The sequence below is a fragment of the Tympanuchus pallidicinctus genome, unplaced genomic scaffold, assembly GCF_026119805.1.
Source record: "Tympanuchus pallidicinctus isolate F22 unplaced genomic scaffold, pur_lepc_1.0 scaffold5, whole genome shotgun sequence".
NCBI classification, from domain to species: Eukaryota; Metazoa; Chordata; class Aves; order Galliformes; family Phasianidae; genus Tympanuchus; species Tympanuchus pallidicinctus.
Genome location: NW_026294769.1, coordinates 44,769,248 through 44,791,328, shown reverse-complemented (window position 1 = coordinate 44,791,328; position 22,081 = coordinate 44,769,248). Strand labels below are relative to the sequence as shown.

Here is a 22,081-nt window from a genome sequence, read left to right as displayed (position 1 = left end):
TGTGGATAGAGTTACCAATCCTTTGAATTCTGACCTTCAGTCTAAAACAGCTTTAGAGGTTACTCTTTTTCCGATTTGTGAGATTGCAGTGAAAAAGTTAATGCTGCTGGAAGGAAGCGGGGGAGGGCAGTGGGCTTGCCATTGAAAACTGGTACTTTGAAGGCAATGGAGAAATTTTCCTCTGGCCTTGATTTGTAATGACAAATATTGGCTGTATGACTAAGTAATTATATGAAGTTTCAAAATAGAACATGCAGCAATTGCAATTTTTGTGAATAAATTTCCACTAAGACCCAGTTGATTTTAAGGGAAATTACACTAAATCTTGGGGGAGGCATAGTCATCCAGTCTTGAAATCTGGTTTCAGACCATCTTCTATGTTGACTGGGAGAAGAAAGCCTCAAAACTGGGACCTTCCCTTCACACCATGTGGATGTCTCTCTGTCTCCACTGAAGATGAGGGTTGGAGTGACCAATTTAAATTAAATGCATCGTTTCATGTGGCTCCCATTTGGTGAGAGGATTCTAATCCCTGGTGAACAAACAGGGGTCATGATATAATTACTGTTAAGTTCAAAGCAATTTATTGTGGTAAATTTCATACAAACATTTTAAAGGAAAAGCAACTGATGAGAGCGTGAAGTAAATTGTCCTTGTAGTTATTATTTTAACTTCAGACTTCCACTTTTACCTTTTCATTACAAGGCCAAAAATGTGGAATATTTTTGAACTTCACTTTTGGAAGGCACTTCACCATTCCTGTGAATGGTTAGAAAATATTTGTGAGTGAGCATTTCAAGGTTAAGAATGTTCATATTTACTATATTCAACTAACATACGGTTTGTGATTTTGTGAATGTGTGTTTCTAAGTTTATTTATTAAGTCATAAATGCGGGCTTTTCTTTGCCATTTGGCAGACTCTTGCTTGGATTATTTTACTGTCATCTTCACAGTTCTAAATTCTTTAACAATTACTTTTCTATATCTTTTTGGCATTTGCTTACATGTCAGCAGCTGAAAAATTATGCAGTAATTGGCACAGATAACTAAGACTGTAATGATCTACTGCTCCATCTACTGTTGAACAGTGACATTCGTAGTGCTTCAGGAAAAAAAGCACGGAATGCATTAAGGAAATAATAACAAAATGGAATTTGCAGCAAGTAAACCTATTGTTTCTGTCTTTAGAGGACAAACATGTTTTTTTCTTGCAGAATTAAGAATTCTGAGTACCACTTCAAATCAGACCTGAAAAGCAAAGAGAAACTTTCCGTCTCCCTTTTCACCTTATAGGAGTTGCTGACAACACTGGTTTTGTTCATGTTAATGGAAATTAGTTAGAGAAGAGACGGTCTAGCATTACCGAGCTGACTCATGTTATACAATGTGCTGTATTTATGTCACTGGCAAAATGTACATTATTGCTGTGAAAAAACCCATGCAGTGATTTGTGAATTCTAACTTTTTCTATAAGCACTCACTGAAAGATGAGGAAGGCTTAAATAGTTGTGGGAGTTTGAAGTATGGAAAAACTGCATGTGTGTGAAATGATGTGTTTTATAGTCTTTACAGAACAGCGGTACTTGATTGTTTTGTCAGCTCCCTGGTAATCTCTCATTTGTACTGCATTCGTCGTGTGTTTCAGTCTTCAGAGAAGCTACTGAGTCTGGCTTTATTGCCCGTTCGAGCGAGAGCAAGCTGCTCCTCACAATCTCTGGTTCATTTGGTTCAGCGTGCTCATTTTTGTAATCAAATTCTTATTCACACATCATAGTGAAGGATGGTCATTTTCAATTTCCAGGCAGCTCCATTTCCATGCTGAGCTGGCGCAAAAGCTTGAATATAAATTAAAAAAATCAACCCTTTCCTTGAGAAGCTCACAGGTCATAATTTACTTCTTTCATCCCCTCTCCTGCAAACACCTAATTCTCCATACAGCGTTGTTCATTACATAGTCTTCAGTGGGACTGTTTCTATAAACATTTCCTAACATGTTTATGCATCTTTCAAACTGAGGTTTTTGTGCAAAGTGATGTGCTCACTGGTTCCTAGGTACCACTGAGAGTAATGAAAATATCCCTGTAAAGCTATTGAACTTTACTGGAAAATGGAAACTAATTTTCAGTAGATCTATTTAATAGACAAGGTATTGCCTCAATTAAGGCTGCTGTGTAACTGGAAAAGCTGCATTACTCTTAAATCAGGAGCAGATCTTAAAGCTCTGCCCCAGAGTGGCATGGAGTCTGATTTTCCCAGACTTTGGGGAAAAGCAATGCCATCACTTTTGAGCAAAGCATCTACTGCAGATGATCTGGAGACTAACATTTATCAGTATCTTTGCACGGTGATTGCAATTGCTTTGGTGAGACCTGTAGAAGAGAAAAGGGATGGGAGAGATGTACACTTAAGTACCAAAAGATGACAGCATTATAAATGTTTAAAACTTTTCAACTTACCTTCGTGTAGGAAACCTTTTTTTTTTCCTGCCAAACTGTTTATTTATTTTCAGGTAATTTTTTTTTTAGTTTTGAATGTAATTACACTGCTTGTGTCTACAAATATATATGTGATATCTATACTTTTTCCCTATTATATAATGGTTTAAGATATAATCAACCTTTTGAAAAAAAATTGAGATTTTGGAAAGTGAGAAATTGAAAAAGACTAATTTGCTATCACGGTCGAGTCTGACCACTTCCCAGGGAAATCTCTGCATTTGTTTATATCACCATTGTCACGAATGTTTTCAGAGTCATAGAAAGTCATGAATTTGTTTGAAAAAGCTAATGCAGTACCTATTTCAGGTTAATAAATCTACTGTTTCCTCTTTGAAATTACACAAAATGAATATATTTTTAATCCAGTGCAAGAGATGTCCTTTGGGCTAGCAGTTCATGTACACTTTGGCAAAGGTTAGCAGCACGCACCTTTTCTTACAACGAATGGCACTTAAGCCTAATTCATTATTAACTTTATCTCATGTATCTCTGAGGAATCTAATGAAATTGTTCTTCTTGGTCACCCTGATGGTTTCTGGACAGAACAGCTAATGTGGTTCATTTCTGTCACTTTTTTTTGCTTGTAATTACTGAGCTCTTCCTACTTTTGATCACATGAGTAGCGTGAGACAATAAGGGCTCCTGTCAAATGCTGCAAACTCCTGCTGCAGCCAGGGGCGTCTCTAGGCAACAGCTGCTATGTGTAAGATAAAACTTGTATGGAGACATAGGACAGATATTGCTTGTGTCAGAGGGTCTGACGTTGCATTGCAGTTGTTATGAGAGGAGCGATAGGATGCACTTTTTGCTTTAGTGTGGTCTTTCTGTGTGTATTTATGATGTTACATATTTCAGCAGCATTTCCTATTTAGAGGCAAATGCTCAAATGCTGTTTGTTATCAATCTTGTTTTTTCTTAATTATTTGGATGTCTGTAATTCTGGCGTTTAAGCAGCACTCAATAGTGCAACAAGAGTGGACCAGTTTTACTTGTCTTAAAGCAAGTGTATGATGCTGTCTATGGTGTGAAAAGTATATTGCATGAGAAATAGGGGTAACAATATTCCCAATAGCTTGTTGAATACTTGATATTGGGTAACAGGCCTGGTCTTCCCTATTACTCTTGAGATCAGAGCTGAGTCAACGGGAATGCAGAATTTGAGCAAATTCAGGCTCGATATAAGCAGATACAAATCCCTCTGAAATCTCTATCCCAAACCTCATGTTTGTGTAACTGTGGTTTAAAATTGTTGTTGGGTGTCAGTGACCAACAACCCAGTCGGCACTGATTTGTCATGCGGTTGGTTGGAAGAATAAAACCAAAAACGAAGCATACAGAATTCTGCTTTATGCAGGACGAACATATCTCCTTGTTTCTAATAGGTGAAGTACTCTGGCATAATTAATTTGTTATTGAAAGAATAAAAATTAAAAAAATAATCCACACACACTTAAGCCAAATGAAGATCTGGTCCATGGTATCAACTGTATATTAAGTTCATGAGTTAGAACATGCCATGAGGTAATGATAAAAGCCAATCTAAAATCCAATCTTTAGACATCAGATAAAGACCTTTAAGGCACTGTTTAGTGGCTGGATAAATACAAAGGATGCCACTTCATCTTACATCCCTCTTCTATGAGCCTCACTTATGTAGCTTCTGTTCCCGTACCATCTACATGCCTTAGTACAGGAGACATTTGAAAATTCAAGCTGATACTTTCTCTCAGTGCGTTGTCAATACAATTTTTCTGATCATCTTAGCCCCAGAGTAATTTATCCCCACTTTATCATCACATCATCAAGCTCTGTACGAGTGTGTGTTTGTGGGGAGAGGGGGGATCTGTCTTAGTTTTAATTAAATGCAGGGACTGGGCACACTCCTAAAGTTATTACTTAAACAAAACTCCCATTAGGGACCGCAGCCTCCAATAGCAAACCTTTTTTCAGCAAGCTTTACTTCTCAACAATGACACGTATTTGTATATTTGCTCTATTTGTTGGTTTTGTTTTTGACTAGAAGATAAAGTGTGTTTATGCAAAAAATCGTGTACATCAGGGGAAGTCACAGTCACAGTAGTTTTTTTAAAATCATTTCTGGATTTCCGTAGCGTCATTTAAATATCACTAGTTTGGAGAGAGGGTGTTGAGTTGCATCTCCCAGTGTCAGATAGAGCCTAGTAACAGCAATATGAATTTTTTTGAGAATTTTCCAGAGAAAGCAGAGCTTCTGCTCCCTGTGAGCACGTCCCTGACCTTTCTCATCTAAGTAGATAGAGATTCTAGAGACAGTGAGGCAGGACGTGTGTCTTTAACTCTTAAGGGGCTGGGTTGGTTTCTATTTAAAAATGATCCCCTGAACAGTTCCAAGCAATTCAGCATGAGCATTTTCTGAGGACTCAGAACTGTAGTTCAGAATGAGTGCACTTCTCTGCATTTGGTTATCTGAGTGAATTTTACCTGACAAAGCCGCCCGTCTCTGGGATGAGTAACTTGCCGTTCTTTCACAGTTTAATATAGAACATCATAAATAGTTTTCTTGGCAAGGGATCTGTTTTGTGAATATAAAGAAGTAAACGGATTCTGTTTGTGCTGGCTGTGCTGACGGGCCCAATAGAAACTGGCTTATTTTGACATGGGTTCCCATATATGGTATGGGTCTATCCCCAGATCCCTTTTCCCCACTAAACAAAATGAAATCCTAGGTGTGATTGCAGCCAGAGGTTGACTAGTAGCTTTGCAAAACCATCTGCTTTCCTGAAGAATTCCCAATGTACTTCCTACAAAATAATGTATCGCTTACTGGGATGTAGTAGCCAGAAGACTTTCGTCCTCTGAAAGTATTGCTCTCATTCACAGAGTAGTTAACTGAAGGTAAGGAGATACAAGCAGTGAATAACCACAGATTTTTTAAAAGAAAAAAACGTTCTGTCTGAATCTGTTTTTACAAAATAATGTTTGTGGGTGGGTTGTTGTTTTTTTTTTTTTTCTTTTACTTAGTGCTTTAGACCTGGCATAGCGTTAATATCTTTTTTTTTCCTTTGGTACTGCAAATCATCAGGCTGTTTTCCTCGTCATATCTGGACTAAGCATACTGAAAAACTGTGGAAAAATAAGAGTGACACAAACTGAAAGATGCTGTCTGCACAGTGGGAGCGCTCCAGAGAGCCCTGGTCAAATGTAGTTACTGTGTTCGCCCTAATGGTTCTTACTATAACGTATATATTTTAAAACCTTTTTTTTTTTTTTTTTTTTTTTTTTTTTTATTATGAGCTACTAAAAGTGCTGTAATAGGAATGTATCGTAAAGCCATTACAGTTTAATGGCTTGCTAATTGAATTATTTAATTACTTATTGATTGGTAAAAGCTAAGCTTTAGAGAGTTACCGTTACTTAACGCTCCCATTTAACTCTGCAACCAGCGCTCCTTTTGGAAATACTTTCAGGTCAGTGGAAAAGGCCTTTTCACGGCTGTAAATATTAGAAATGTAGTAAGTGAGCAGCAGTAATTTGAAATACAAGTTTGACCGTGTTTACAATCATTATTAGAAGTACTGATTTCTTCACACGTCTGCATGGTTCAGGCTATTTTTAAAGTTCCTGAGACTTCGTTTAATAAATACCTCTAAATGGGAGAAGGCTGGCTTCAATAGTTTTAGCAGACCCTTTCTTTACAAGGTTGCAAGAATCTCAGATATTTGAGAACAAATCTGTTACATATCCAATCAAAACGGCATGTCCGGGCGTGCAGGCGGGCTGCGCTTGAGAGCCGCTGTGAGTATCCTGATTTAGCTCCTCTCATTGATATAATGTTGGTTTAATTCCAGTTATTCTATTAGGACGGCTTTTGTTTAAAGCCAGCTTACGGGAGGGGACGCGTCCACACGCAATTAAAGCATTTCAGAGCGGGGGGGGCGCGGCGCTCGGGGCGGTGCGGGACGCGCAGTGTGCGCGCTGCGCAGAGGAGCGCGGCCGGGGCGGGCGGCTTCGGGCACTGCTTTTAAAACCGAGAGAGAGAAGAGCTGCGGTTTGCATTACAAAAACAAAAACACGACCCGAAAGTGGTGGGGGGGTGGGGGGGGAAGAGGAAAGGAAGGAAAAAAAAAAAAAAAAAAAGAAGGGGGAGTGAGGCGGCAAGCGGCAGCGTGCCCCCAGGCACTGCTGGGCAGACCTCCGCGGCGCAGCGAGCAGGCGGGGGCTGCCGCCCGCCTCCGCCCGGCTTTGTCTGCGCGTCCCCGGCCCAGCGGCGCGGAGGCACCGCGGGGCGCCGCGCACCCTGCGCGCCCCGGAGCACCGTGAGTAACGGCGGGGCGGGCATTGACAGTGGCGGGAGATGGCAACAGGGGGAGGAAAAGAGGGGGGGAAAAAAAGAAAAGAGAGAGAGAGAAAGAGAGAGAGAAAGGCGAATTGCGAAACAGAGCGCGGTTGTTCACTGGGCTGCGCTCCGGCTTGCGCGGAGTGCAGGGGATGCTGTCCGCCTCAGCGGTCGGTGATAGAGCGCCGCGTAAAGCGGTTAATTTTGGCCGGGGTTCTGGATGCAGTTTGTCCGTGGGTCTGCTTGCTGTGCCCTGCCAAGTTCGGGGGTCCTCCTGTGAGATTTCCCCGACACCGGTACGGATGGTTCCATGGCAATACGGGGACTCCACAGTCCTTCCTAAAAGTGACACGAGAGCGTGAGAGAAGAAGTAAATTTAAAAAAAAAAAAAAAAAAAAAAAAAAAAAAAAGGGGGGAAAGGAAGAATGCATGACAGAGATTTTTGACAGCGCTTTCTGAAGCAGGAAATCCTTTTGCCTAATGTGTTTGAATTTCCCAAATACTGAGGAAAACAGAGCCCCCCCACCACCACCTCCCCAGGAGAACTTTTTGAGATGACAGAATGAATGTCTGCAGTGCTGGAATATCCGATGCATGTCGATGTTTCATGGTGGCTCCAAGTTCAGAAGTAGGAAGGCAAAGAGCTGCAGAAGTGCAAAACTTGTGTTATGCTCTTGAGCGATGGGATCCACACAGCACTCCCTGGTCTGTATTTCTGTGAGTGTTTGGGGCAAACAGCAGTGAGGGCAGGACAGCCTTTGGCAGTGTAAGGGTTGTGCTGGAAAAGTTAAAGGTGTCAGTGCGTTTTATAGTGTTTTTCAGAAGGGTTGGAGGGATTTGGGTTTTGTGCTGGTCGTTTTGTTAGAAAAGTGCAAGCAGAAGAATTCACAGTTTTCAGAGGGTAAAAAAAAGTGTATTTCCCATAGTTTGCTTAAAGCAGAGAGAAATTCAGGAAAGCCGTGGAAACGTTCGGTGCATTGCTGAAAGTTTTGAACACTGGATAGCGCGTAGGGGGAATCTTATTTTCCATCCCATGCTGAGACAGTGCAGAGCATCTACCAGGGCACAGGCTGCTGGTCTGACATGTCAACCAATGCCTCTTCGTGTGTACACGGAGCACACATGACATACTCCGGCCATACATCAGCACATATGCACAGCTCACTTGACGCACTGCTCACTGCCGGAGCGCTCCCAGGGCCTGCTCAGGGTGCAGCTCCCTTCCTGCAGCCCCTTGAGGTGACACAGCCGGAGCCACACTGCACCCTCGGAAGGAGAGCAGTGAGAAGAATGAGTGATCAATGGCAATAAGTATGAGATATTTCTCGGGAGCCAAAAAAAAAAAGTGTTGGAGGAGAGGAGAGGCTTTTCTGAAATGTCTGGTTATAATGGGAGTGTTGTCACGCTGCGGCACTTCGTTCTTAGCAGGGAGAGCTTGCTGTGCTTCCCAGCGCTTCATTCATAAGTGTGTGAGCTGAGCACACAGCCTGGCGCTTCCAGAAGAATTTAAACTAGCAATTAAAAATTAAATGGCTGTAATTATCTGCTTCTGTTTTAAGAAGTGCAATTTGTCTTTGAGTATCCAGCACAACAAGCTCTACCTCTTCGCTCTCAGCCCAGCAATAGGAGGGGAGGGCTGCTCCAATTGTGTGTGTTGTCAGCAAGGTGCTGGTTTGTGGCCGGTTTGTGTTTGGGGTTTTGAGCTTTTTGGCTGCTGAAACCAGTATGTCTGTACATAGAGATCGTGGAACATTTACAGGAGGAAAAGAGGGCTGTATGGGGATAGGTCTTCCTTCGCCCTCTGCTAAAAATGATTTTCTTTTTTCCTACAAGGGAATGGTCTGGTTTGAAAATTTACATTGTCCATGAAATTTCTTTGTAGAAATGTGCTTTATGTGAAGGTGTGTGTGCTGGCAATGGTTCTGTGGGATAACGTCTTATTTTCACTTAAAAAATTTCTTTTCAGCTAGAAAAATGTTTTAAATTATAGGCATTAAAAAAAAAAAAATTGCTTCTAGCAAGTAAAAATAGTGTGGAAAACCTGTAATTTAGACAAGTACCTACATTTTATTTGCTCTGTGCTGCTGAAATTTAGAATCCCTTCCCATTTACAGTTTACTTTTCACAGAACATTATTAAGTTTTTGGCTTCGTACACGATCTTCTGTCAGATGCTTTTGATTTGTAATTTAGCGAAGTATAATAAACATTGCAAAAGTCATGAATTTTCCTCTGCATCCTGAGCTCTGTGGTAGGGAAACTGTGATAAAATGTGTACCTTAAGTCTTGTTTGATGATCTCTCAAAGCAAGTTTGCCTTCTGGAAATAATTTCTGGGGTTGAAGAGCATGGTATTAACAGATTTAATGTGGCTATTCAATGGATTGGTGGAGTACTATGTGAGGTTTAACAAAATGAGAGAGACAAATTGAACATCAACAAAACCTCCATCTGCGAAGAATTATAAATTTAATTAGAAAAAAAGGCAAACTTAAAAGACCTCATTAACTAATCAGAATTCGATGTTCCTGATTTAAGATCCTTAAACGGATGAATTTGAAGCGGCTTTGCTATCCTCGTCCTTTCTCTCCCGCCGTGTGCCCACGTAGCGCAGCCTGCGCTCGAGAGAGAGATGTGAACGTTGCTTCCCGCAATCGAATTATCCGCAGCGCTATTTTTCATGCATTAAGCAGAATGTGCGTGTCATTTATCACAGGGGGCACTTGGAGCTGGGCAGAGCGCAGGGCAGGAGGCTGAGTGACAGCTCCTTTTTCTTTGGCCGGACAGGGAAGGCCGTCGCGGGGTTTCCGCACTTTTTGTTTGATATGTGAGTTATGTCGCAGCGCTCCGCTTCTCCGCGAATCTGCTGGCCAAAGCAGGAGAATGCCTGAGAGCTGGCGAATGCCACCCAGAAATGTTTTCATTCTGTGAGCTCGTCATCCTAAGTGTGGTTCCTTTACTATGTTGTAATTGCGTCCTACGCATAAAAAACTGAAAGCATGTGAAGTGTAGCATTTTGTAAACTGTAACTAATTTCGCTCACATCTGTGTCTAATTGTTGTCTGCATTCGCATTCTTGAGAGTAGATTTATTTTTCCTGGACCACTCTGTGGATTCAGCTGACCAGCCTAAGTGAGGATTAGTTGTTTTAAAGTTATTTTGATTAAAGAGTCATTTTTAAATACAGTAACGTGCAACACATGGTTTAAATAATCCTTGAGACACAAAGGAATATATCCAAAGTATGTCTAATGAAAATGAAGATTGTGGATATGAACTTTCACAAATCATAGAGCGTAAGAGGATGTAGAAGGTATATATTAAGGTATATATTCAATTTGCTCTCAACGAACTGGGGTTTTTTCTTACCCTCTCCCATGAAACCTTAAATGAAATCTCTCTCACCATAAACAGACGTATATATTTAGAAATGCACAGAAGTTTTGTTTTATTTTTAATTTGAGTCAGTGAAACAGGGAGGATTAAGTGCATTTTGGAGTTCAGTGAAGTATGCATAACCTGTAGGGCACTTAAGAAAATATCAGTTAATTAAAACATCCATTTGAAAAAGGAAGTTTTTTTCTATCATAAAAGGTACGTTTTAGAGGATCCTGTGCAAGAGGGAGTGAAGATAGCTCTGTAAACAAACTTAGTTCTCACCTATAATTTTTTCCAGGTGTTTAGAAGTAACAGCAGAAATGTATCCTAAGGCTCTCTGCTGTGTAAAAGATTGCAAAAAGATTGTAAAAAGAGATCTTTCAAAGTGCACAGTTCTGAATGTATCTGCTCGTCTTGTTTGATTTTGCAGGCAGCAATGTACTGAGAATCACATTATGTAGAATTATAAGTACCCAGTTATAAAGATATTGGTGTTTTCCATGCACTTTATTGCGTGCTTCTTGCCATCATTTGTAATGTTTGGTGCTGCCCGACCGCCCCAACTGTTGTTTACTTTTGCTAGTAGTAATTCTGCCCGTGATTAAAAACAACAAAAAAACTACGGACACAGAAGTAGGATTTGCTTGGATGATTTTTATGGCACTTAAAATGCCTCATCTCACAGAGCCTCTGCTCTGTGATCAGTTAAGAGATGTCAGTTCAGGTTGAATGGAGGCGCATGAAAAAGTCTCAGTGCAGATGCTGGGGCGGTCTCTACCTTTCCCAGTTCAGCCTTTGTGTGCTTTGGGTTAACAGCGGCCATCGGCGTCCCTTCACCTGAGCTTATCACCTGCTGACACTCCGAGCCGGCCACAGAGCAGCTCCTGTTAGCGGGGCAGGAGTGTTCTACTTATAGGATATGAAAATCTATTACTCACCTAGTTATCCAAGGAGTCGTTTTATTAAACTGGAAAATTATTGCTGGCTTCCCATTGGAACCAAATTCCTCTTTTGATGAGTGAGCTCAGAGGTAAACGTTGCAGCTTCCTACCATTTGTTTAGCCAGAAGTGCTCTTTTAAGTCATTTTATCGGAAATCTCATTAGCGAGCAGAATTTTTACGAGTAAGACCTTGTGCAGTGCCGTGTGTTTTATTTTAATTTGCCGTGTTTGGAGATGGGCTTGTTTTGGGGAGGGTCGTGTAATGCTATTGATGAGATACTGAAAATTTGTACAACAGGCAGATCTCCTTGGAAAGGACAAAATGTAGCGCCAGCCTTGCCTTGCCCCTCGCATGTGGGGTGAGGTAGCTCCCAGGAGGACGGCTGGGTGGCGGAGAGCCGAGGGAGAGGACAGCCAAGGCGAGGAGGGCAAGATGCTGCCAAGATTGGAGGGGTGGGAGGGAGAGGGTCGTGGGGCGGTGGTGGGAAGGGGCGAGCGTTACGGAGGTGCGAGGGGCTCAGGGGGAGCGCTTCCACTGCCACCATTGGGGTCCTGCCTTCAGCGGGGCGTGCGGCAGCGGGGCCAGGGAGGAGGGAGCCCCTCTGCAGCTGTCACGGGCCCCTGATGAATCACTGTCCCGGCACTTGGCCGCTGTCCCTGCGCGAGGAGGAGGGAGAGGGACCTGCGAGGAAACAACAGGCGAGCCTTCAATTTAAAGACAATATGTCTTTCACCGGCACCGTGCCCTCCTCCTCTCCGTTTTGGTTTAAAGGACAGAATCGTCATCTGCGGTGATGATCTTTTGTTTAAATTAAGGCCTCACATGAAAGCGGAGTAATAGAGGCTTCTGTCTGTCTCCCTGGTTTACAGGTGCAGAAGTCCCAAACCAGTTCAGATGTTGCTGTTTCCTCCAGTTGCAGGTAAGGATATGATTGAAAACTGCTATTTTTCTGCAAGCTTTTTTCCTTCCCTCTCCTCCCCTTCCTCACGTGATAAGTAAATAATTATCCCTGTTTTCCACATGAAGCCGATCAACAAGCGTGAGAGCTTTGCTTCTATATGTGTGCCCCAAAGTCTGTCAGCTGCAGGCACGTATTTTCACCAAATCATTTTACCTTGTACTGGATAGTGGCTTGGTTAACTCATTGTGGGACTGTCCTTTTTTTTTTTTCTGTGTACTTGATTTTAAGCAATAAAATATAAAATGGAGGGTTTGTGTTCAGAACTTGTGGTAAAATCTCAGTCAAAATGTGGAAGCTTCATGGCAGAAATGGCACTTATGTTTGTTTATACCATTGCTGTGGAGGGATTGTTTTTTATAATTTTAATAAGGTCTCTGTAAGAGCCCAAGCATTTATTTTAAGGAGAAAAGGTACTGCTTGAAGTGCCTTGGAGTGATGATATTTCTGCTGAGAGCATTTACTTGTGTTAAGTATGTCAAATACCATCATCAAAATTCTGGGGTATAAAGCAATGAATAAGGGGCACTGAATTTCCAAGTTTTCCAACATATACAGTGGTATATATCATGGTGGTGATGATTCTTGTCCTTTTTATATAGGGCTGTTAACAGCACAAATCGGACATACTCAGCTGCTTGAGTACTCTGTAAATGTTTAAGTTTTACATTGAATCTGAATTGCTCTCTTATTATTTTGACTAAACGACAGCTGCTGAGATACTGCAGAGTGCTAAGGCATACTGACACATGTATGGATTCACTGTATGTTGGTCATATCCCTTTCCAATTGGGTACGCTTTATGTAATCCACAAAGCAAACAAGTGAGCAGACATAATACTGTTTTAATGCTGCATTTGTTTCAGCGGAAACAGAGGAACAATTAAGTAGTTTGCCAGAGTAAACACATACATCAGGAATATCTCATTCCCTGTCAGTAGATGATGGGTTTCAACAATTGCTACAAGTATTTTATTTGGTTTAGAGGCCCATTATATTGCCACTAAGTGGTAAATCTTGAAAAAGCACAGTGTTAATTGGTTGTTAAGAGAATGTATGTCTTCATATAGTGGGGATTCTGTCTTTATACATATCTTTAAAATACAAGGGGACGTGAGTGTTTCAAGTGTGCTACTTCAAATCTAAATTTTATTCTTTTAAGCCACAGAAATAATGCAATCACTAGTTGTGTGTAGCATGATAGAAGTTTGAAATTAGAAAAAATCCCACTGGAAGAAGCTGTTCATTTTTTGCTACTTAAGTTGAGGATTTCGATTCATAGCGGGCTGCACATTGTATCAGTAACTCCTACGTAATCTCTGTTGAACGTGTCACTAAAACTGGCTGCATCTTGCTTTCAGGTCTATGGAAATGCAGGATCTAGCCAGCCCACACAGCCGACTAAGTGGTAGTGGTGAATCCCCCAGTGGTCCAAAGCTTGATAACTCTCATATAAATACCAATTCCATGACACCCAATGGCACAGAAGGTGAGCTACCATTGTTTTAGTATTCTGTTGCTTGTTTCTTCTCCTTATTGTATCAGTCCTCTTACAGTCAGTAAGATATGTAGAGGAAGAGGTTTTACTGTGTGAAGTGCTATATGTTTCTATATCGCAGTGCATGAATCTTATGATCAGTGTTTTATCAGCAGTTATTATTATCAAGTTTCAGCAACAGCTTTCTTTCCAGTTTTATGTTCCTTTCGGGTAGCTTGAATGAACTGAGCAGGTAGTGTGTGCAGAGCTTAGAAAAACATCCAAAGAACCCGAAAGGCTGGTTTAGTAATGAGGAGAGAGGAAGTGTTTACAGTGGTCAAACCACAAAATGCAGTCTTTCAGTTGTTCTCCCCATTTCAGTATTTCGTTATGTTCACTCTTTTTGCAAGCTCCTAAGGCTATGGAAGTTTTGTCAAATAGACTAATGAAACGGAGTGTTGAAATTTCCTAGGGCTAGCTTGCTGCTCTGACAAAGTGGCCAAAATTCAAACAGGTGTAATAATTGAACGGGGTAAGCTGATACCTAATTTTCAAGCAGCAATCAGGCAGTTGATAAGTTATGTTTGTTCTCAGTAGAATACTAACAGCAGAACAACCAAACTGCTTTGCCAGTAATGATTTATAATGAAGTACAGAAGGATTTATATAAGTCTTGAAAATACTCTTTGTATGCATTTATATGCATTTATGTGGCAATGGTAAGAAGGAACATAAATGATGTTTGGCTAATTTTGTGGGCGGAGTTTTTAATGCATTTCTGAAAATTATAGTCATGTATCCTTATATGAAACTTTTTAATAAAAATTTAAGGTTAAATAAGTATTGTAGCAAAGAAATGCCTTTTTAAATTTGTTTCCTAAAAATTGAGTTGTGTTAGTGCTGTCAGACTGTGGAAGTTTATGGACGTGAATTGCATATTTCCAGGAAAGACACATGTCAGTCAAACAGATGTTGTCCCCCCTCAATTCCCCAAACATCTCTGTTATTCATTCTAATTGGAGTCCTCAGTAGTGGGGAAGGTTTATGGGTTATCAGATTAACAGGCTTTTGTGCCGGAGTTGTGTGTAATTTACTTTTTATTATTGCAGTAAAAGTATTGCTGAAATCAAATTTTAAGCCATTAAAAACAACAACTAAGAAGGTTTTTTAAAAGAATAAATAATGCACTTAATGTGTTAAGTAAGTTAAGCAGAAGAATATTTCGTGTGAAACTAGATGGTCATTGTGATTCTTTCTTATGATTCTATGAGTCGCCCTTGCTTTTAATACCAAGCTTCTCCTTATTTATTTATTTTTTTTTTTACCATATTATCATGTATATACCAGTTTTGGTACATGATAAAGTAGCTCAACCCTTTGAAATTAAAGCCGCTCTTACTTGCTAAAGCCTTACCAGTAAACTTGCACCTTCTGCTTAATTTGTGCAGTTTCCAGTAGCAAAAAAATAATAATAAAAAAATAAAAAATAAAAAAAAATGACGTGCTCCTTGAAACACAGAGAGGCACCTGCCCTGTGGCTGGACTTTTTATTCCAAATAGCTGTTGAGTGCAAAAATACACTCTGAAAAATTGGGTGCCCAGTAGCACTTTGTTAAGAAATTAGTTAGATATTTTATCTATTCATATGTTGACCTCATGTAGAAGCTAATTCTGAAAATTATATCCCAGTTTTTCAGTAGGTGTTGGAGTTTTCTAAGTAAATTAGAGCCCAGTAACTTCATTTTTTCCGATGTTGGAATTTTAAAGCCCAGGCTTGTTTATTTGGGGGGGAGTTCTACCAGCAAAGCTAAAGCATGAAATACATGTTTACCTTCTGAGACAAAGCCAACTGCTTTTTTTTTTTGTTTGCCATTTTCCTCCAGGTGACATGACTCTCCTCAGCACTGCAGACTGGTTGCTCAGTGCTAGCACACAGACCGCTGCAGGTTTGTGAGCTGTGGTGGCCACACCAGGAGTGTGCAGTCAGCATGCGTTGTGAGATGTTGTCCAGAAAGTGTCCTGAGAAGTAGCTTGTTCGTGGGGATTTGGGTCAGAATGTTCCAAATTTTAAAGTTCCTGTCTCTGATTGCTCTTAAGTGACACAATAATGAAAAATTTCGGAAAGAAACTTAATCAAATCGTTTATTTTTGAATCAGATGTGTATCAAGAGACAAAATTTGTGAGTGAGGTGGATGCCTAAGAATTTGAAGGTGGAATTTTGCTGTTAATCAGTTTTATCTTGAGAAAATGTTTGGTTTGGGTTCTTTGAGCTGCTACACAAGCTTAAGAAAAAATTGAGTGAATGCAGCCAGGGTTTCTTACTTTCTATTATTATTATTTATTTATTTTTAATGAAAGATGACATAAAATGAATTTTTCTGAGATCCTTCAAGCAGAACCCTGGAAAAGAAATGACAGACTTTAGGGATGTAGCCCTATGGGCTTGCCAAGCATCTTTTTACAATGCTGCCGTGTGGTTTGCTTCTTTGATGCACATGGAGTGAAGGTGTAGGTTGCTGAAGGTTCACGTGTTGAATACAGTATATGTAACCAGTTTTTGATATACTACAAACTCATTCTTGCTCTCCTTCTCTGACACAAAGGAAGATTATGTGAGTGAGAAGCAGGGCCTCCAGCTATTTGCATGTTACAAACGTGTTGTAAAGATATGTTAAATTTGATTTGACTGTGGGTGTGATTTAGGCTGGTTTCCATACCCCAAAGTGCAGGATATGTTCTATAGATCAGGAAAACAAAAAGCAAACACAAAAAAAATGTCCCAAAGTGAAATGGCCTCGTTTCAAACAAACGTTCTTTAATTCCTCTAAGGCACATTTTCAGACTTGTCTCTTATTGATGTTGTTCTACAAGAGGATGTGGTTGGAAGATAGCTCACTGTTATGAGCTAGTATTTTTAGCTTCACACTTGGTGGTAAATTTTCAAAGCATTGAATGAGGATTTACTTCTGTGATTGAATCTGAATTTATTCTCTGAGTGCCGCTTTTACATCACAACTCCTTGTGTGCTTAATTTCTCATTGGTATAACAAAATTGCTGTGGTACAGAACCTACCTGGTAGTGTGTGGCCGAGAGTCACTGCAGGATATTATTTATTTATTTATTTGTTTTGTGAATGCCGTATAATTCATTCTATCTGAAGTTTTTTAAACAAGTCAGGTTTACAAGGTTTACAGTCTTTACTTTAGATATCAATTCCTCATCAGGCACACTTTAGAATATGGTGCTCTCTGTAAATCACACACTATTCATTTAAGTTAGTTGCAGATTGTGAGATGATCTTCTTAACTCTGGATATATACATGGTGAGGAGAAAATAAATCCCCTTACTATCTTAAGTAAAAAAAGCCATAAGTAATAATGAGTAGATTTGCCAGTGCTTGGCTGGGATGTTTTTTATCTCTTTTTCTCTGGGCCGGTTCAGGCAGCATGGTTTTCAAACCAGTGACAGGGTGGTAAGAAGGATATTATGGATCCTAACCAGGCACAAATTTCTCAGTACAAAAGCAGAAGAGTAACAGTAAAATGTTTGGTGAAGGGTACTCAGCAGAAGCAGTCCTGGCTTGTCACCGTGGATCTTGATGATATAAATAATGCAGTATTTGGGTTTTCCATGATCTCCCTAATTGTTTTTCCACAAAATACCCTCTGTCATAGGGAAGAGCAGACACTTGACACTATTAAAAGTTCGGCCCTGCATGACTTGACTGAGAAAATCTGTGACAAAGTAGAGAATTGTGGTAGGGCTCAAAATGTTTGTAGTCAGAGCTTATCTCCAGAGTTGCTTCATCAGGAAATTGCTGAAGAAGACTGATACTGAAGGACTCAGTGACAATTGCAAGAAAAACACAGAAAAACCTGCCATTAGTTATTTTTATCAGATAGCTAGTGGTTATTTAAATAATAGTGTCCACTTGGATGAAGGGGACAGGCTGAGAGTAATGCAGAAACTTGTAGGGATTTGCAAAACTCTTTTCTGCAGTGGACAACTGAATCTAGTTCCTACCTACAGTAATATTTACCTTTATCTTAAGAATGTAAATCAGTTCTGATGGATTACACATAGAAGCCTCTGCTCCATTATGAAGCTGTTTTATACAACTGGATGGAAAAAAATAAATGAAGATTGAGAGAAGGAGCCCTGGTTTGCCAAGCAACTACACAGCATTCACACTGTGACTATGGAGCTGCTTCTGCCCTCATTTCTGACTGCTCAGGAGGAAGAAAAGGAATTTTATATCAAATGGGAGGGGGAAATGGCTAACAAATTGAAGATCAGATTTTCAAAGATACATAAGAAGGGAGCCTTCAAAGGGAATTGGACATCAAAATTCGGTTGGAAAAAAAGGAGTTTTGCACTTAAAGTACCTGCTGCAACATGAGATTGAGACTCCACACAAAGACATTCAAAGCTCCCTGCTATGTAACTATCAGACGACTGGCTATTAGAAATGTTGTCTTAGGTCTAAGTGAATGGAAATCCATCTCAGTGGTTTCAGAAGCAGGGAATAGTATGATTGCTGGCTAGTTGCAGTATTATTGAATGGAGAAAACTGTTTTTCACCATTTTCTTAACTTATGATGTAGTAAAATTTTAAAATTGATAGAAGTTGTAGTTGAAATGGTACATACTGATGTAAGTATGGCAGTAATTTTTTTTAGATTTTTTTTATTTAAAGAAAATATTAGTTACTCATCATTTTTTATGCTATAGGGTGCAAAGTTCTGGTGGGGGATGGCAATCAAACAGAATGATTGTCCTGTGGGAGATGCTTGGTTTCTGATATCCTATACCCTCATTTTTGGAGTTACTGCCAATTATATATGCTGAAATTTTTGCATGTGTCTGTGATGAAAAGATTGATGGTATGAAACGTGTAAGTGTTGCAGTGCCACTGCATTTAGACATGATGAAATAATAGTCCTATAAAGGTGAATCTAATCTTTGCATTTCTGTGGAATATTAGTATTATGAACTATTGATACCAACTTATTTACTGAGCCTTGGAAGAGCACAAGAGGACAGCTGAGTGTCCAGAGGAAAAGAACACCAGCGGTCTTAGGCCTGTCAGACTGGTAGAAGTAACCTGGATGGCTCTAGGGGCTAATGATATTCTTTAACCTGCTGCCACTTCTTGAGGATAAAACCCAGATATGCGTCACATTCCCTGGTTTATGTGGAGGCAAGGGAGTGATTTGGACTACCTTCTCTTCCTTGCTCTTTACCTTTTTTTCTTGCTATTCTACACTGGCTTCCTTCCAGACTCTTTGTCTTATCTGTGCTTTTGTTCCCTTGCTTCACCAGGAGTCCTCCCGTCTGTTCTGAGCGCTTGTAGCATAATGCTCTATTATTCCTCTTTCTTAGCTCTTTGGACAGGGAAACAATTTTTCTACTCCCTGGTTGGCTCCGGCCAATAAGTCCTATGTGAATCTTGAGTGAAAAGGAGAGCAGCATAAATAAATATTTGTGTATTTATTGTCTTTTCTGCATCTGTGTGCATCTTGTTTTGAAGGCTTCACCATAACACCCATAACATTTTCCTGAAAAAAAAAAAAACCCTTTTTTGAATGGAAGGGCTCTAGCAAAACTGGTTTCCAGATCCTTTTGAGGGTAATAAAATACTCCAAAAAATAAAAGTGGGGGCACTTCAATTATAACATTATTTCTTTATGCAAGTTTCTTGTAAAAACATCCATAGCACATGTTCTGGACTGCAGAAAAGAGCATGGTGGTGTGAGAGCACCCTCTGAATGTGCTTGAAGGCCAAAGCCCCGCTAACAGGCTGAATTTGCACAGGTTGCAGGATGTCAGAAATCTGTCAAGATATTCACTGCTTCTCCAAAAACGATAATAGAACGCATCTACAATTGTGTGATTACACAGCTTTAGTTAGAAATATCATGTTTATGGTCAGTAATACAGAAGAAAATTCATCTCTTTTTGTTGGTGTGAGCGCCAGGGAACAGCAGTAGGACATCTGAGCCTAGTCTCACACCTTAATAGGGTAGTGCTTGAAAAGCACTTGTAACTTAAAAGATGGTACAGATGATTTAGCATTTCTATTTGTGTCTTGTAGTCCTGAGGGGTTTTGCTTATCATAGAAGATAAAGAAGCATGACACTTGGTCACACTTCAGGGTTAGCCATCATCTGGCAGTTGGCCAGTTAGTGCAGAAACTTGGAGAGAAGTTCTTGTGCCACCTGGTTTGATTAGACAAGCTAGAAAGGTTCCTGCTTCTGCTGAGAGGGGAGGAACACAAGCTAGTGATATCCCTCTTTGAGCAAATTTGACTTTAAGTCTTGCAGCCCTGGCTGAATTAGAAGATATTATTTTCCATCAATAAAAGGCCCTGTGTGCTTTGTCACTCTGCTTCTGTCTTTGTATTTTAGTTAAACATCTTGTACACCCAAACCTTGATTTCTTTTGATACTTCCCTTGAAGCCTTACGTGTTGAAAAGATAGTTGAAGATGGTCTTCTTTGCCATAAATGGCTGTAATTGTAACATCATGTGGTCATTACATCTGTCTTTGATTAAAAAGTTCAGATATTTTGCACACACCATGAAAATTGCTACTAGGGTAAAGGAGTTTCAATGGCCAGATTCCCAATGGAGGATTTAAAAAGGAAAAAAAAAAAAAAAAGAAGAAATAGTTCATAATATCTCTGAAAGGATTGTTTCTTGATAATATGCTACTTTCACTATCTGACCTGGGACGGGGCAGGAAGTACAATCATTTGATATAAATTGATGTGTGAGTGTTAAAGGATAAGAACGTTAGGTTTAGATGGTGTCATCTCCTAAATGTAGTAAATAGAACAATTTTAACTCACAGCTGTGCTTCTCAGATGAATAGGCTAAATCTTGTTTAGCAGCTACAAATGCTGTCAAACCATACAAAATTTAACAAGAGTGAGAGATTCTGCACCTGAGATGAGCTGGCCCCAGATACATGTACAGATTAGTGAACAAGATGCTGGAGAGCAGAGTTGCAGAAAGGGGTCTTGGGGTTCTGGTGACAGCAAACTGTATCTGAGTCAGCACTGTGACATGGCATGGCAGCCAAAGGGCCAACTATACCCTGGGGTGCATCAGGCCCAGCACTGCCTGTTGAGTGGGGAGAGGGGTTGTCCTGCTCTGTTCTGTGCTGATGTGGCTTCACCTTGAGTACTGTGTGCAGATTTGAGTACCACAATAGTAGAGGGACATAAAACTTAGGAGGGCTGTGAAGATGTCTAGAGGGCAAGCTATGCAAGAAATGCCTTGGATTATTCCGCCCAGGGCAGAAGAGGATGAGGAGAGGTCTCATGGCAGCTGCTGAGCAGAGGGACAGTGTTGAGCTCTGCTCTCTGTGACAGTGATAAGGGCCTGAGGGAACAGCATGGAGCTGTGTCAGGGGAGGGGCAACTGGGTGTTAGGGACAGGTTCTGCACAACAGGGTGGTGGGCATGGAATGGACTGCACAGGGCAGTAGGAATGGCCCCAGGCAGCAGGAGCTGAAGGAGCAGTTGGGCAGTGCTCTTAGTCATAGGGTTTAATTTTTGGGTGGTTCTCTATGGAGCCAGGGATTGGACTCGGTGACCCTTGTGGGTTCTTTTTAATTCAGTATGTTCTGTAATATTCTGATGAAAACTTGTCTCTACCCAGATGGTTTTGGTTTTGAGTTTTCTGTCTGATTTTTGTACTGTAATGATGATGCCTTTTTTTTTTTTTTTTTTTTTTTTTTTTTTTGTAAATCCAATGATTGTACTGCTAGATGAGTGGGTACAGTGAAGTTAAAGTTCTTTTGGTTGTAAAGTGTAATGTAAGAGAAATGCAAGGCCCTTGAGGAGCCATGCATGCAATGAAAGCCGTCTGTCAGTCACAGCCAGAATACCACACAAGTTTTCTAGACTTCAGACATCAGAAGAGGGTAGAGCAGGAAACAGTCTGGGCTTGAATTAGAATGTGCTTCTTTGAGCAGGGACTTTCTCTGAAAACTGAACATAAATTTAGGCTGGAAATTACCTTGTAGTAATTACCATCTGGTAATTTCCAGACAAATGTGATTCAGGATGAGTCTTCAAATTTGAGAAGCAGCAGCAAAGTGGATCTATTAGGCTTCATGGTCAGGAGCTGATGGTTTGATACTGTGACAAGAAGAGAATAATGTCCTGGATAGGAATTGATACAATTTCATAGACTCTTTGTAAGTAAGCTGTAACCTTGCTGTAACTGCTAAACCTCTTCACAGTTGCCAGATCCTTCAGTTTAGAATTTGAATGGTAAAAAATGTAATCAGTTTAGAGATTCAAAGTAAAATTTTTGTGCTGTTTTTAGTGAATAATAATTATCTTTGAGCTTTCAGGAGAGCTTCGGGCTTGTATTGGGCACAGAAAGTATGGCATCGAGCAAAATAATACATCAATAGTAATGTCTACGTGAAATACTTAAGATAGAGCAGAGCAGTAACTGTAGTGAAAATTAATATCAACATAGTATTTAGCTGCTACCG

At 40.3% G+C, this 22,081-nt stretch overlaps 1 protein-coding gene across 16 annotated transcripts in view; it reads left to right on the top strand.

Annotated features, from left to right (window-relative positions):
- Window positions 1–6,244: 6,244 nt before the first annotated feature.
- Window positions 6,245–22,081, top strand: part of EYA1 (EYA transcriptional coactivator and phosphatase 1) — an 88,337-nt gene continuing 72,500 nt past the window's right edge. For 5 of the 16 annotated variants that reach the window (XM_052704923.1, XM_052704922.1, XM_052704921.1 and 2 more), the window contains exons 1-3: window positions 6,734–6,794; window positions 12,002–12,051; window positions 13,452–13,579. In XM_052704923.1, the coding sequence (XP_052560883.1) occupies window positions 13,456–13,579 (124 nt within the window). In that variant the 5' untranslated portion in view covers window positions 6,734–6,794; window positions 12,002–12,051; window positions 13,452–13,455. Of the gene's footprint in view, window positions 6,274–6,733; window positions 6,795–7,787; window positions 8,126–11,797; window positions 12,052–13,451; window positions 13,580–15,450; window positions 15,514–22,081 lie in introns of those variants that run through there. The other 11 variants (XM_052704915.1, XM_052704916.1, XM_052704917.1 and 8 more) reach the window with 9 other exon arrangements.